At 60.2% G+C, this 16,246-nt stretch overlaps 1 protein-coding gene across 1 annotated transcript in view; it reads right to left on the bottom strand.

Annotated features, from left to right (window-relative positions):
- Nucleotides 1-16,246, bottom strand: part of LOC140409439 (disintegrin and metalloproteinase domain-containing protein 12-like) — a 422,048-nt gene that overhangs the window by 368,177 nt on the left and 37,625 nt on the right. The window contains exon 5 of the mRNA XM_072497872.1: nt 13,764-13,938. Coding sequence (XP_072353973.1) covers nt 13,764-13,938 — 175 coding nt within the window. The remainder of the gene's footprint in view (nt 1-13,763; nt 13,939-16,246) is intronic.

Genomic DNA, 16,246 nt, shown 5'->3' with positions numbered 1-16,246 from the left:
GGCGGGGGTGGGGGCTTCGGACGGCGGGGGTGGGGGCTTCGGACGGCGGGGGGGATTCGGACGGCGGGGGGGATTCGGACGGCGGGGGGGATTCGGACGGCGGGGGGGATTCGGACGGCGGGTGTACTTCGGACGGCGGGTGTACTTCGGACGGCGGGTCTACTTCGGACGGCGCGTGTACTTCGGACGGCGGGGTGGCTTCGGACGGCGGGGGGGGCTTCGGACGGCGGGGGGGATTCGGACGGCGGGGGTGGGGGCTTCGGACGGCGGGGGGGATTCGGACGGCGGGGGGGATTCGGACGGCGGGGGGGATTCGGACGGCGGGTGTACTTCGGACGGCGGGTGTACTTCGGACGGCGGGTCTACTTCGGACGGCGGGTGTACTTCGGACGGCGGGGTGGCTTCGGACGGCGGGGGGGGCTTCGGACGGCGGGGGTTTTGGACGGCGGGTGTACTTCGGACGGCGGGGTGGCTTCGGACGGCGGGGGGGCTTCGGACGGCGGGGGGGCTTCGGATGGCGGGTGTACTTCGGACGGCGGGGGGGCTTCGGACGGCGGGGGGCTTCGGACGGCGGGGGGCTTCGGACGGCGGGGGGCTTCGGACGGCGGGGGGCTTCGGACGGCGGGGGGGCTTCGGACGGCGTGCTTGCTTCGGACGGCGGGGGCTTCGGACGGCGGGGGGTTTCGAACGGCGGGGGGTGGCTTCCGACGGCGGGGGGGTCTTCGGACGGCGGGAGGGGGGCTTCAGACGGCGGGGGTCTTCGGACGGCGGGGGGTCTTCGGACGGCGGGGGGGCTTCGGACGGCGGGGGGGCTTCGGACGGCGGGGGGGCTTCGGACGGCGGGTAGGGGCTTCGGACGGCGGGGGGGGCTTCGGACGGCGGGGGGGCTTCGGACGGCGGGGGGGGCTTCGGACGGCGGGGGGCTTCGGACGGCGGGGGGGATGCTTCGGACGCCGGGGGGCTTGGGACGGCGGGGAGGGGGGGGGCTTCAGACGGCGGGGTGGGGGCTTCGGACGGCGAGGGGGGGCTTCGGACGGCGGGGGGCTTCGGACGGCGGGGGGGATGCTTCGGACGCCGGGGGGCTTGGGACGGCGGGGAGGGGGGGGGCTTCAGACGGCGGGGTGGGGGCTTCGGACGGCGAGGGGGCTTCGGACGGCGAGGGGGCTTCGGACGGCGGGCTGGCTTCGGACGGCGGGGGGCTTCGGACGGCGGGGGGCTTCGGACGGCGGGGGGCTTCGGACGGCGGGGGGCTTCGGACGGCGGGGGGCTTCGGACGGCGGGGGGCTTCGGACGGCGGGGGGCTTCGGACGGCGGGGGGCTTCGGACAGCGGGGGGCTTCGGACGGCGGGGGGCTTCGGACGGCGGGGGGCTTCGGACGGCGGGGGGCTTTGGACGGGGGCTTCGGACGGCGGGGGGCTTCGGACGGCGGGGGGCTTCGGACGGCGTGCTTGCTTCGGACGGCGGGGGGTTTCGAACAGCGGGGGGTTTCGAACGGCGGGGGGGGCTTCCGACGGCGGGGGGGTCTTCGGACGGCGGGAGGGGGGCTTCAGACGGCGGGGGGTCTTCGGACGGCAGGGGGTCTTCGGACGGCGGGGGGCTTCGGACGGCGGGGGGGGCTTCGGACGGCGGGGGGGCTTCGGACGGCGGGGGGGGCTTCGGACGGCGGGGGGGCTTCGGACGGCGGGGGGGGCTTCGGACGGCGGGGGGCTTCGGACGGCGGGGGGGCTTCGGACGGCGGGGGGGGCTTCGGACGGCGGGGGGCTTCGGATGGCGGGGGGGAGGCTTCGGACGCCGGGGGGCTTGGGACGGCGGGGAGGGGGGGGCTTCAGACGGCGGGGGGGGGTTTCGGACAGCGAGGGGGCTTCGGACGGCGAGGGGGCTTTGGACGGCGGGGGGCTTTGGACGGCGTGCTTGCTTCGGACGGCGGGGGGTTTCGAACGGCGGGGGGTTTCGAACGGCGGGGGGGGGCTTCCGACGGCGGGGTGGTCTTCGGACGGCGGGAGGGGGGCTTCAGACGGCGGGGGGTCTTCGGACAGCGGGGGGTCTTCGGACGGCGGGGGGCTTCGGACGGCGGGGGGGGCTTCGGACGGCGGGCTGGCTTCGGACGGCGGGGGGCTTCGGACGGCGGGGGGGGCTTCGGACGGCGGGGGGGCTTCGGACGGCGGGGGGGCTTCGGACGGCGGGGGGGAGGCTTCGGACGCCGGGGGGCTTGGGACGGCGGGGAGGGGGGGCTTCAGACGGCGGGGGGGGGGTTTCGGACAGCGAGGGGGCTTCGGACGGCGAGGGGGCTTCGGACGGCGGGCTGGCTTCGGACGGCGGGGGGCTTCGGACGGCGGGGGGCCTCGGACGGCGGGGGGCTTCGGACGGCGGGGGGCTTCGGACGGCGGGGGGCTTCGGACGGCGGGGGGCTTCGGACGGCGGGGGGGCTTCGGACGGCGGGGGGGGCTTCGGACGGCGGGGGGCTTCGGATGGCGGGGGGGAGGCTTCGGACGCCGGGGGGCTTGGGACGGCGGGGAGGGGGGGGCTTCAGACGGCGGGGGGGGTTTCGGACAGCGAGGGGGCTTCGGACGGCGAGGGGGCTTTGGACGGCGGGGGGCTTTGGACGGCGTGCTTGCTTCGGACGGCGGGGGGTTTCGAACGGCGGGGGGTTTCGAACGGCGGGGGGGGGCTTCCGACGGCGGGGTGGTCTTCGGACGGCGGGAGGGGGGCTTCAGACGGCGGGGGGTCTTCGGACAGCGGGGGGTCTTCGGACGGCGGGGGGCTTCGGACGGCGGGCTGGCTTCGGACGGCGGGGGGCTTCGGACGGCGGGGGGGGCTTCGGACGGCGGGGGGGCTTCGGACGGCGGGGGGGCTTCGGACGGCGGGGGGCTTCGGACGGCGGGGGGGAGGCTTCGGACGCCGGGGGGCTTGGGACGGCGGGGAGGGGGGGCTTCAGACGGCGGGGGGGGGGTTTCGGACGGCGAGGGGGCTTCGGACGGCGAGGGGGCTTCGGACGGCGGGCTGGCTTCGGACGGCGGGGGGCTTCGGACGGCGGGGGGCCTCGGACGGCGGGGGGCTTCGGACGGCGGGGGGCTTCGGACGGCGGGGGGCTTCGGACGGCGGGGGGCTTCGGACGGCGGGGGGCTTCGGACGGCGGGGGGCTTCGGACGGCGGGGGGCTTCGGACGGCGGCGGGCTTCGGACGGCGGCGGGCTTCAGACTGCGGCGGGCTTCAGACTGCGGGGGGTGCTTCGGACGGCGGGAGGGGCTTCGGACGGTGAGGGGGCTTCGGACGGCGGGCTGGCTTCGTCGGACGGCAGGGGGCTTCGGACGGCGGGGCGGCTTTGGACAGCGGGGGGGGCTTCGGACGGCGGGGGGGGTTTGGACAGCGGGGGGGGGGCTTCTGATGGCGGAGGGGACTTCGGGCGGCGGGGGCGGCTTTTGACGGCGGGGGGGCTTTGTACGGCAGGGTGGCTTTGCACAGCGGGGGGCTTCGGACGGCGGGGGGCTTCGGACGGCGGGGGGGGCTTTGGACGGCAAGAAACACGACTATCCAAACAGGGCAATTTATCATGGCCGATCCACCTAACCTGCACATCTTTGGCCTGTGGGAGGAAACCGGAGCACCCGGAGGAAACCCACGCACACACGGGGAGGATGTGCAGACTCCGCACAGACAGTGACACAAGCCGGAATCGAACCCAGGACCCTGGAGCTGTGAAGAAATTGTGCTATCCACAATGCTACCGTGCTGCCCCAATCACCATGTCCAGGCCCTGAAGTGCACTAAGGGATTGTTTTGGTGGTCAGGCAAAGACCGAGATGTGCGGCATTACGTCAATAACTGCATAGTCTGCGCCCAAAACAACCCTGACAAATATGCCCAAAGGGAGAACTGAGATACACCTGACCCGGGAAGGCCCCTGGACTGATTTACAGACTGACTACATCGGTCCCTACGACCCGGCACAGGAAGTTACACCCTGGTCAGCATTGGCACTTCAGTAAGTGGGCCGAGGCCTGTCTCATTGGGACCAATATGGCCAAAGTCCCGGCAGGTCTCCAGTCCAGCAAATCCTCTCTAGGTGGGGCCTCCTTCGCAGTTTCGATTCGTACCTGACACTGACTTCACCGCCCAGGCAATGCAGCAGTAATGAAGGTGTTTGGAATCTGACAAGAATTCCACATTGCGCATCATCCTCAATCCAGCGGGATAGTGGGGAGGATAAACCACACCCTTGAGGAAATGATCCGTGAGGACTTCCAACAGAACAACCACACCTGGAGCAAAGTCCTGCCCTTTGTCCTTCTGATAGTGAGGAACTCAGTTTCCACCTCCACCGGGTTCACCCCCGTCCCCCCCATGTAGTCATGGCCGGGCGGCCAATGAGAGGGATCGAGCTCCTCCTCGGGTGGATGTATCTGAACGCGAGCTCGCTGTCCTTAACCATGAGACCGCAGTCAGACACCACTGGGAATTCCAGAGCTTCACAACTGACAGCAGCGAGTACAGTGGGGAAAAGGGAAGCTGAGCAATGTGACGGCAGGAGAACCCCATTGGGTATGAGGACTGGATGAAGGTAATGCTCCAAGTCTTCCAGCCTGGCACATTCCTATCCCCCAGATACACAGGACCCTGACCAGCGGTAGATAAGGAGGGTCCAACCGGGTATTCACGGATTCCAAATGAACCAAATGAAGGCCTTCGGTTCCCAAAACAACTTCCACCAGCTCCATCTCACACTTGAAGGGATTGAGGAAGTAGACCCTGACTCCCCCCCTCCCCCAACCCTCCGGAAACACCTGGTACCGGGACCCCCGGAAACACCTGGTACCAGGACCCCCCGGGAGCACCTGGTACCGGGACACCCGCAGCACCTGGTACCGGGACCCCCGGAAACACTTGGTACCGGGACCCCCGGAAACACTTGGTACCGGGACCCCCGCAGCACCTGGTACCGGGACCCTCCCAGCACCTGGTACCGGGACCCCCGCAGCACCTGGTACCAGGACCCCCGCAGCACCTGGTACCGGGACCCCCACAGCACCTGGTACAGGGACCCCCACAGCACCTGGTACCGGGACCCCCGCAGCACCTGGTACCGGGACCCCCCGGGAGCACCTGGTACCAGGGCCCCCCGGGAGCACCTGGTACCAGGGCCCCCACAGCACCTGGTACCGGGACCCCCGCAGCACCTGGTACCGGGACCCCCCGGGAGCACCTGGTACCAGGGCCCCCGCAGCACCTGGTACCGGGACCCCCGCAGCACCTGGTACCGGGACCCCCCGGGAGCACCTGGTACCAGGACCCCCACAGCACCTGGTACCGGGACCCCCGCAGCACCTGGTACCGGGACCCCCCGGGAGCACCTGGTACCGGGACCCCCGCAGCACCTGGTACCGGGACCCCCCGGGAGCACCTGGTACCAGGACCCCCGCAGCACCTGGTACCGGGACCCTCGCAGCACCTGGTACCGGGACCCCCCGGGAGCACCTGGTACCGGGACCCCCGCAGCACCTGGTACCGGGACCCCCCGGGAGCACCTGGTACCAGGACCCCCGCAGCACCTGGTACCGGGACATTCGCAGCACCTGGTACCGGGACCCCCGCAGCACCTGGTACCGGGACCCTCGCAGCACCTGGTACCGGGACCCCCGCAGCACCTGGTACCGGGACCCCCGCAGCACCTGGTACCAGGGCCCCCGCAGCACCTGGTACCGGGACCCCCACAGCACCTGGTACCGGGACCCCCGCAGCACCTGGTACCGGGACCCCCACAGCACCTGGTACCGGGACCCCCGCAGCACCTGGTACCGGGACCCCCGCAGCACCTGGTACCGGGACCCCCCGGGAGCACCTGGTACCAGGGCCCCCGCAGCACCTGGTACCGGGACCCCCACAGCACCTGGTACCGGGACCCCCACAGCACCTGGTACCGGGACCCCCGCAGCACCTGGTACCGGGACCCCCGCAGCACCTGGTACCGGGACCCCCACAGCACCTGGTACCGGGACCCCCGCAGCACCTGGTACCGGGACCCCCGCAGCACCTGGTACCGGGACCCCCGCAGCACCTGGTACCGGGACCCTCGCAGCACCTGGTACCGGGACCCCCCGGGAGCACCTGGTACCAGGGCCCCCGCAGCACCTGGTACCGGGACCCCCGCAGCACCTGGTACCGGGACCCTCGCAGCACCTGGTACCGGGACCCCTGGAGCACCTGGTACCGGGACCCCCGCAGCACCTGGTACCGGGACCCTCGCAGCACCTGGTACCGGGACCCCCCGGGAGCACCTGGTACCAGGGCCCCCGCAGCACCTGGTACCGGGACCCCCGGAGCACCTAGAACACGCTCCGACCGGGAGACAGTGGAGATCAGGTTCCAGTTGCCAGAACCCGGCCACTTAGATCACCACCTCAAAGGGAATACAGCGCACTGGGTTAGCCATGCTGCCTCACGGCGCCGAGGACCCGGGTTCGATCCCGGCTCTGGGTCACTGTGGATTTTCCACATTCTCCCCGTGTCTGCGTGGGTTTCGCCCCCACAACCCAAAGAGGTGCAGGCTAGGTGGATTGGCCGCGCTAAATTGCCCCTTAACTGGAAAAAATGATTGGGTACTCTAAATTTATTTTTTAAAAAGGGAATACAGAGACTCTGCCAGCGCAAATTGCAAATAAATGTATAATGCTCATTTGGACCACCCAGGGCCATCTCGAGCAGAGACTCAGTGCTGAGGTAGCAGAGGACATTCGGTGACAGATCGGAGGGCAGAGGGAAGCAGCGAGCGAAACCCACCGTCCCAGACGACGGCCCTGACTCAACCGTGACCCAGAGAATTGGACCCACAGCTTGACTGAGTTCATCAGCTCGGGTAATATGAAGAATCTTGGGATTATTATTCGTTGGGATCATTTAAGGGGGATAACTGTTTTACTGTGTTTAATAATACATCTGGCTCAATCATGAACTTGTGTTTGTCCTTTGTTCATCTCGCAGTGAAAGACACCTGGGTAAAATATTTCAGGAACAAACTGGTCAAAGTAGCTGAGATTTTACAGATAATAATGGCTAGTCCAGTTCAGTTAGTGATCAATAGTAACCCCCAGGATGTGGGGGATTCAGCGATGGTAATGCCATTGAATGTCAAGGGGCGGTGGTTAGATCCTCGCTTGTAGGGGATGGTCATTGCCTGGCACTTGTGGTGTGAATGTAACTTGCCCCTTGTCAGACCGAGCCTGGATATTGTCCAGGTCTTGCTGCATTTGGACCCGGACTGCTTCATTATCTGCGGAGTCGTGAATGGTGCTGAACATTGTGCAGTCATCCGCAAACATCCCCACTTCTGACCTTATGATGGAAGGAAGGTCATTGATGGAGCAGCTGAAGAAGGTTGGGCCGAGGACACTCCCCTGAGGAACTCCTGCAGTGATGTCCTGGAGTTGAGATGATTGACCTCCAACCACCACAACCATCTTCCTTTGTGCCGGGTATGACTCCAACCAGTGGAGAGTTTTCCCCTGATTCCCATTGACTCCAGTTTAGCGAGGGCTCCTTGATGCCGCACTCGGTCAAATACTGCCTTGATGTCACTCTCACCTCACCTCTGACATTCAGCTCTTTTGTCCATTGATGCACGATCAATGACCACTAAAGCGAGGGTGTAGTCCAACCGAAAGCTTTAATAAGCTAGATGTTTCCCCCAGCAGCTCAGGTACAGAAAGAAGACTGCTGCGGCGACACAGGCTCTTATACCACACCTTGCAGGGCGGAGCTACCATACAGCTTGACCAATAGGAAACATACAATATCTATCAATGGTGTTCCAGCATTCCCAGGTACCGTAATACCTCTACACAGACGACCACATTCACCCCCTGTTAAAAAAGAGTCTGGCGGTGGTGGTGGCTTGATATTACAACATGGTAACGTGGTAGAAGTTATAGTTATGGAGGTACCGTAATACCTCCATGCAGCGTTTTGTCTTATTGTCGTAACTATTTACAGATTCACAATTAACTATACACTTTAAAATGAAGCAATCAGTCGATCGGGGGCCCTGGTCGTCCTCTGTGATTGTCAAAGCTCTGGTGGTGACGCCGGTAGAGGCTCAGGGGTCTGTGACTCCTGGAGCGTGGCCTTGATCTCTGTGGCAGCTTCGACACCCCTAGACGGTGCTGGTGGGGAAAATGGTTGATCTGGGAAGGGAGCGTCTGCAGGGTGCATCGGTGGGTGGGGGGGGGGCCTAGACAGGACTGGCGGAAGGATCGATCCTCCTGGGAAGGGGGAAGCTGTAAGGTGCACCAGTGGGAGGGAGGGCGGTACTGGTGGCTGGGGTGTGCGTGGGGATCCGGCGGGCGCCAGGTCTCGTAGGGAGACCGTATCTTGTCGGCCGTCGGGGTACGCCACATAAGCGTACTGGGGGTTAGCATGGAGAAAATGGGCCCTCTCGTCCAACAAGCCCGACTTGTGCGCCCGCACGTGTTTTCGGAGCAGGATGGGTCCGGGTGCTGCCAGCCAGGTCGGGAGCGAGGTCTCAGAGATGAACTTCCTGGGGAAGACAAGGAGACATTCGTGAGGTGTTTGGTTGGTCGTGGTACAAAGCAGTGACCGGATGGAGAGGAGGGCATCCCAGAGGACGTCCTGCCAGCTGGAGACTGGGAGATTCCTGGACCGAAGGGCCAGTAGGATGGTCTTCCAGACCGTTCTGTTCTCCCTCTCTACCTGTCCGTTACCCCGAAGATTGTAACTGGTCGTCCTGCTCGAGGCGATGCCCTTGCTGAGCAGGAATTGACGCAGTTCGTCGCTCATCAACGAGGACCCCCTATCATTATGTATGTAAGCAGGGAACCCGGAAAGCATAAAGATGCTATGGAGGGCCTTGATGATGGTGGTTGTGGTCATGTCTGGGCAGGGGGTGGCGAATGGGAACCGGGAGTACTCGTCAATCACGTTCAGGAAGTACGTGTTGTGGTCGGTGGAGGGGAGGGGGCCTTTGAAGTCCATGCTGAGGCGTTCAAAGGGACGGGAAGCCTTTATCAGGTGCATTTTCTCTGGCCGGTAGAAGTGCGGTTTGCACTCCGCGTAGATTTGGCAGTCCCTGGTGGCTGTCCTGACCTCCTCGACGGAGTAGGGCAGGTTGCGGGTCTTGATGAAATGGAAGAAGCGAGTGACCCCCGGGTGGCAGAGGTCCTCGTGGAGGGCTCGGAGGCGGTACACTTGTGCGTTGGCACATGTGCCGCAGGACAGGGCATCTGGAGGCTCGTTTAGCTTCCCGGGACGATACAAAATCTCGTGGTTGTAGGTGGAGAGTTCGATCCTCCACCGCAAGATCTTATCGTTTTTTATCTTGCCCCGCTGTGCATTATCGAACATGAAAGCAACCGACCGTTGGTCAGTGAGGAGAGTGAATCTCCTGCCGGCCAAGTAATGCCTCCAATGTCGCACAGCTTCTACTGTGGCCTGGGCCTCCTTTTCGACTGAGGAATTGTGGATTTTGGAAGTGTGGAGGGTGCGGGAGAAGAAGGCCACGGGTCTGCCCGATTGGTTGAGGGTGTCGGCCAGAGCTACGTCAGATGCATCGCTCTCGACCTGGAAGGGTAGGGGCTCATCGATGGTGCGCATCGTGGCCCTTGCGATGTCCGCTTCGATGCAGCTGAAGGCCTGGCGGGCCTCTATCGACAGGGGAAAAATTGTGGATTGGATCAGGGGACGGGCCTTGTCCGCATAGTTGGGGACCCACTGGGCATAGTAACTGAAAAACCCTAGGAAGCGCTTCAGGGCCTTGGAGTAGTGAGGGAGGGGGACTCCATAAGGGGCGCATGCATTCAGGGTCTTGGCCTATAACTTCATTTTGCACTACATAGCCGAGGATGGCTGGGCAGTCGGTGCTAAACACGCATTTATCCTTGTTATTCGTAAGGTTAAGGATCTTTGCGGTCTGGAGGAATTTTCGGAGGTTGGTGGCGTGGTCCTGCTGGTCGTGGCCGCAGATGGTGACATTATCGAGATACGGGAATGTTGCCCGTAAACCGTACCGGTCAACCATTCGGTCCATCTCACGCTGGAAGACCGAGCCCCCGTTAGTGACACCAAAGGGAACCCTTAAGAAGTGGTAGAAGTGGTAGAGCCGCCCATCTGCCTCGAACGCAGTGTATTTGCGGTCACTAGTGCGGATGGGGAGATGGTGGTAGGCGGACGTAAGATCCACCGTGGAGAAGACCTTGTAATGCGCGATCCTGTTTACCAGGTCGGATATGCAGGGGAGAGGGTACGCGTCCTGCTGCGTAAACCTGTTAATGGTCTGACTGTAGTCGATGACCACCCTATGTTTCTCCCCGGTCTTTACCACCACTACTTGAGCTCTCCAGGGGCTGTTGCTAGCTTCAATGACTCCTTCCCTCAGTAGCCTTTGAACCTCTGACCTAATAAAGATCCGATCCTGGGCACTGTACCGTCTGCTCCTGGTGGCGACGGGTATGCAATCCGGGGTGAGGTTCGCAAACAGGGAAGGAGGATCGACCTTGAGGGTCGCGAGGCTGCAGACAGTGAGAGGGGGTATAGGGCCGCCGAATTTGAAAGTTAGACTTTGGAGATTGCACTGGAAATCTAACCCTCGGAGTGTGGCCGCGATGAGGTGGGGAAGGATGTAGAGCCGGTAATTTTTAAACTCCCTTCCCTGGACCGTGAGGTTTGCTACACAAAACCCCGTTGTCTCTACTGAGTGGGAACCGGAGGCCAGGGAGACTTTTTGATTGACGGGGTGGACGGGGAGAGAACAGCGCCTTACCATGTTGGGGTGTATGAAGCTCTCCGTGCTCCCAGAGTCGATTAAGCAGGACATCTCGTGCCCGTTGATTAGTACTGTTGTTGTAGCAGTTGAGAGTGTTCGAGGCCGGGACTGGTCCAGGGTCACTGAGGTTAATCACAGCAGCAGTTGAGTGTTTTCTTCGGGCAGTGTGTGGTCAGCCGAGCTGGGGTCCTGGCAGTCCATCCAAGATGGCGGCGCCCATTGGTCGCACATGGCTGGGGGTGCACAAAATGGCGGCAGCCATCCATCGCACGTGGCATCCGCGGGACAAGATGGCGGCGTCCGGGGGCCGCACATGGCACTGGAGGAGGAAGATGCGCACGGGGATTGTGGAGAGGGTTGTGGTGGTGGTCCGCATTCGCCACCAGAGACCGCAGCGACCACAAGGGCCTGGCATACCACCACGAAGTGGCCCTTTTTACCGCGTCCCTTGCAGGTGGATGCGCTGGCCGGACAGCGCTGCCGGGGGTGCTTGGCCCGCCCGCAAAAGTAGCAGCGGGGCCCCCCGGGGTTGCCAGGCCGCCTTGCAGCACAAGCTTGTGGGGGGATGGGAGATGTCTCGGGGTCGGCTGCGGAGGGGTTCCACGTTGCCCAGGGGGCTGCCGCGTGGTCGGGGACGTAAGCGCGGGCGTTTTGGGAGGCCACATCCATGGAGCCTGCACGGGCCCGTGCCTCCTTGAGGCCTAGGGTGTCTTTCTCCAGCAATTGCTGGCGGCTTTGGGAGGACAGCATACCTGCCACGAAAGTATCCCAGATCAAGAGTTCTGTGTGGTCGCTCTCCGAAACTTGCGGGCAGCTGCAGTTTCTCCCCAACACCAGGAGTGCACGGTAGAATTCTTCCAGCGATTCCCCAGGGATTTGTCACCTCGTCGCTAGCAGATGTCGAGCGTAGACCTGGTTTACCAGGTGAATATAATGTCCTTTTAGCAGCTCCATTGCTGCATCGAAGTCGTCCGCGTCCTCGATGAGGGTGTAAATCTCCGGGCTCACCCTTGAGTGCAGGACTTGCAGTTTATGCGCCCCCGTGGGTTTGTTGTTGGCCGTCCCGAGATACCCTTTAAAGCACGCCAGCCAGTGCTTGAAGGTTGCCGCTGAGTTTGCCGCGTGGGGGCTGAGTTGCAGACACTCCGGCTTGATTCGGAGCTCCATCCTTTTAAATCTAGCTTATCAAATTGATGCACGATCAATGACCACTAAAGCGAGGGTGTAGTCCAACTGAAGGCTTTAATAAGCTAGATGTTTCCCCCAGCAGCTCAGGTACAGAAAGAAGGCTGTTGGGGCGGCACGGGCTCTTATACCCTGCCTTGCAGGGCGGAGCTACCATACAGCTTGACCAATAGGAAACGTACACTATCTACCAATGGTGTTCCAGCATTACCAGGTACCGTAATACCTCTACACAGACTACCACATCCATGTTTGAACCAAGGCTGTGATTAGGTCAGGAGCTGAGTGACCCTGGCGGAACCCAAACTGAGTGTCCGTGATTGCTGAGTAAGTGCTGCATGATAGCACTGTTGATGACTCCTTCCATCACTTTGCTGATGTTGGAGAGTAGACTGATGGGACGATAATTGGCAGGGCTATATTTGTCCTGTTTTTGTGTACAGGACACACCTGGGCAATTTTCCACGTTGCCGGGTAGATGCCAGTATTGTAGCTGTATCATAACAGCTTGGCTAGGGGTGCGGCAACTTCTGGAGCACAAGTCTGCTGCTGATGGTCCACAACACCTCATGGATGCCCAGTCTTGAGTTGCTAGATCTGGTCGAAGTCTATCCAATTCAGCACGGTGATAGTGCCACACAACACGATGGAGGGTGTCCTCAATGTGAAGACGGGACTTTGTGTCCATAAGGACTGTGCCGTGGTCACCTCTACCGATACTATCAAGGACCAGGCAGCATCCGACTAAACCTCCTCTGCACCCTCTCCAAAGCCTCGACACCCTTGTGTGGTGACAGGGAGTGCAGAAAACATGCTCCATGAAGTGAATTGAGGTTGTGGGATTCACGTCCAGAATTAGTTGTTGATTCTGAAGCTTTGTCAACATATTTGTTGAGACTAGACGGGTAGATTAAGGAAATGGGAGCATGGTACACAAATAGGAGTTGGACATTTTCCTTGTTTAGAGGGTGGTGCCCGATCAGAATGTTGGGCTGAATAGGGGCCGGGATTCTGAAAGCATGCGCCCCTTATGGAGTCCCCCCTCCCTCACTACTCCAAGGCCCTGAAGCGCTTCCTAGGGTTTTTCTGAATAGGGGCAGGGTCGGAGAATCCCCAGGGGAGAAGCGAATCCCGCCCCGCCGCCGGCTGCCCTATTCTCCGGTGCCGTTTTTCAGGGGGCGGCGGATTCCCGCCACGCCAGTCGGGGCCGCCCCCAGTAATTCTCCGGGCCCCGATGGGCCGAGAACCGTCCAGTTTTGCCCAGTCCCGGTGGCATGCATTACTCACTTCACGAAAGTCGGGACCTGGCAGGTAAGTGTGCGGAGGCAGTCCTGGGAAGGACGCTGGGGGATCCGACCCTGGGGGGAGGGGGGGGTCCCCACGGTGGCCTAGCCCGCGATCGGGCCTACAGATCCTGCTGGCGGGCTGTTTCCGCCGGGGCCTTCTTTCCTTCGCGCCGGGACCCTTTAGGGCTCCGCCATATTGCCCGGGAGCCGGTGCGGAAAAGAGAACCCCCGCGCATGCATGTAAATACGCTGGCCGGTCCGCGCATGCGCGAGATCACGCCGGCCGTTCCGCGCATGCGCAAACTCGAGCTGGCTGAAGCGGCGCCAACCACTCCGGCGTCAACCTAGCCCCTGAAAATTTGGAGAATTCCTCACTTTCGGGGGCTGTTGATGCCGGAGTGGATGCCACCGGTTTTCCCAGTCCCCAGAAGGGAGAATCCCGCCCAGGTTGTTTACAAGGCTGTAGTTTCTCAGTTAATCATTTGGTTTCTTTCAGTTATTTAGTTGTGCTGCTCATTACTCACCCGATGTAATGGATAAATGTCATCAGTCACATTTGACTCGGTGGGAGTATCTGTGGTTTCGCAGTCACTGGGTGGTGAGGGGAGGTCTTCAGGTCGGTATACAAAATGGCGGCCATCTTTGTCTCCCTCAAGATGTTCAATGACGTAAGTTCGATCACTGAAAACAATCAGTGCACTGGAGGAGAGAGAGAGAAAACACTTTTATCCTGGTGAAAGAGAAATAAATCTGAACTATCAGAGAGAGTAACTCATGCCCTGCTCAATAAATCATTTCCCAACTACATTTATTTTTTACTCATTCGATTCAAGAATGAACCGCTGACTAGGCCAACATTTATTGTCCGCCCCTAATTGCCCTTCAACAGGTGTTGGTTAGCTGCCTTCTTGAACTGCTGTAGTCCATGAGATGTAGATACATCCACAGTGCTGTTAGGGAGGGAGATCTAGGATTTTTCCCCAGTGATTGTGAAGGAACGGTTGTGTGACTTGGAGGGGAACCTCCAGGTGGTGGGGTTCCAAGGTATCTGCTGCTCTTGTCCTTCTAGATGGCAGTGACCGTGGGTTTGGAAGGTGCTGTCTAAGGGACCTTGGTGAGTTCCTGCAGTGGATCTTGTAGATGGTACATAAGAACATAAGAACATAAGAACTAGGAGCAGGAGTAGGCCATCTGGCCCCTCGAGCCTGCTCCACCATTCAATGAGATCATGGCTGATCTTTTGTGGACTCAGCTCCACTTTCCGGCCCGAACACCATAACCCTTAATCCCTTTATTCTTCAAAAAACTATCTATCTTTATCTTAAAATCATTTAATGAAGGAGCCTCTACTGCTTCACTGGGCAAGGAATTCCATAGATTCACAACCCTTTGGGTGAAGAAGTTCCTCCTAAACTCAGTCCTCAATCTACTTCCCCTTATTTTGACCTCTTCATTCACCTGAGGAAGGAGCAGCGCTCCGAAAGCTAGTGACATCGAAACAAACCTGTTGGACTTTAACCTGGTGTTGTAAGACTTCGTACTGTCCTTATTTTGTGGCTATGCCCCCTAGTTCTGCTTTCACCCGCCAGTGGAAACAACCTGCCCGCATCTATCCTATCTATTCCCTTCATAATCTTATATGTTTCTATAAGATCCCCCCTCATCCTTCTAAATTCCAACTAGTACAGTCCCAGTCTACTCAACCTCTCCTCGTAATCCAACCCCTTCAGCTCTGGGATTAACCTAGTGAATCTCCTCTGCACACCCTCCAGTGCCAGTACGTCCTTTCTCAACTAAGGAGACCAAAACTGAACACAATACTCCAGGTGTGGCCTAACTAACACCTTATACAATTGCAGCATAACCTCCCTAGTCTTAAACTCCATCCCTCTAGCAATGAAGGACAAAATTCCATTTGCCTTCTTAATCACCTGTTGCACCTGAAAACCAACTTTCTGCGACTCATGCACTAGCACACCCAGGTCTCTCTGCACAGCAGCATGTTTTAATATTTTATCATTTAAATAATAATCCCTTTTGCTGTTATTCCTACCAAAATGGATAACCTCACATTTGTCAACATTGTATTCCATCTGCCAGACCCTAGCCCATTCACTTAGCCTATCCAAATCCCTCTGCAGACTTCCAGTATCCTCTGCACTTTTTGCTTTACCACTTATCTTAGTGTCGTCTGCAAACTTGGATACATTGCCCTTGGTCCCCAACTCCAAATCATCTATGTAAATTGTGAACAGTTGTGGGCCCAACACTGATCCCTGAGGGACACCACTAGCTACTGATTGCCAACCAGAGAAACACCCATTAATCCCCACTCTTTGCTTTCTATTAATTAACCAATCCTCTATCCATGCTCCTACTTTCCCCTTAATGCCATGCATCTTTATCTTATGCAACAACCTTTTGTGTGGTACCTTGTCAAAGGCTTTCTGGAAATCCAGATATACCACATCCATTGGCTCCCCGTTATCTACCGCACTGTTAATTAATCAAAAAATTCCACTAAATTAGTTAGGCACGACCTGCCCTTTATGAACCCATGCTGCGTCTGTCCAATGGGACAATTTCCATCCAGATGCCTCGCTATTTCTTCCTTGCTGATAGATTCCAGCATCTTCCCTACTACCGAAGTTAAGCTCACTGGCCTATAATTACCCACTTTGTGCCTACCTCCTTTTTTAAACAGTGGTGTCACATTTGGTAATTTCCAATCCGCCGGGACCACCCCAGAGTCTAGTGAATTTTGGTAAATTATCACTAGTGCATTTGCAATTTCCCTAGCCATCTCTTTTATCACTCTGGGATGCATTCCATCAGGGCCAGGAGACTTGTCTACCTTTAGCCCCATTAGCTTGCCCATCACTACCTCCTTGGTGATATCAATCCTCTCAAGGTCCTCACCTGTCATAGCCTCATTTCCATCAGTCACTGGCATGTTATTTGTGTCTTCCACTGTGAAGACCGACCCAAAAAACCTGTTCAGTTCCTC

This window comes from Scyliorhinus torazame, chromosome 3, assembly GCF_047496885.1.
Source record: "Scyliorhinus torazame isolate Kashiwa2021f chromosome 3, sScyTor2.1, whole genome shotgun sequence".
Lineage (NCBI taxonomy): Eukaryota > Metazoa > Chordata > Chondrichthyes > Carcharhiniformes > Scyliorhinidae > Scyliorhinus > Scyliorhinus torazame.
The sequence above is the reverse complement of the archived record's forward strand: the minus strand, read 5'-3'. Positions and strand labels throughout refer to the sequence as shown.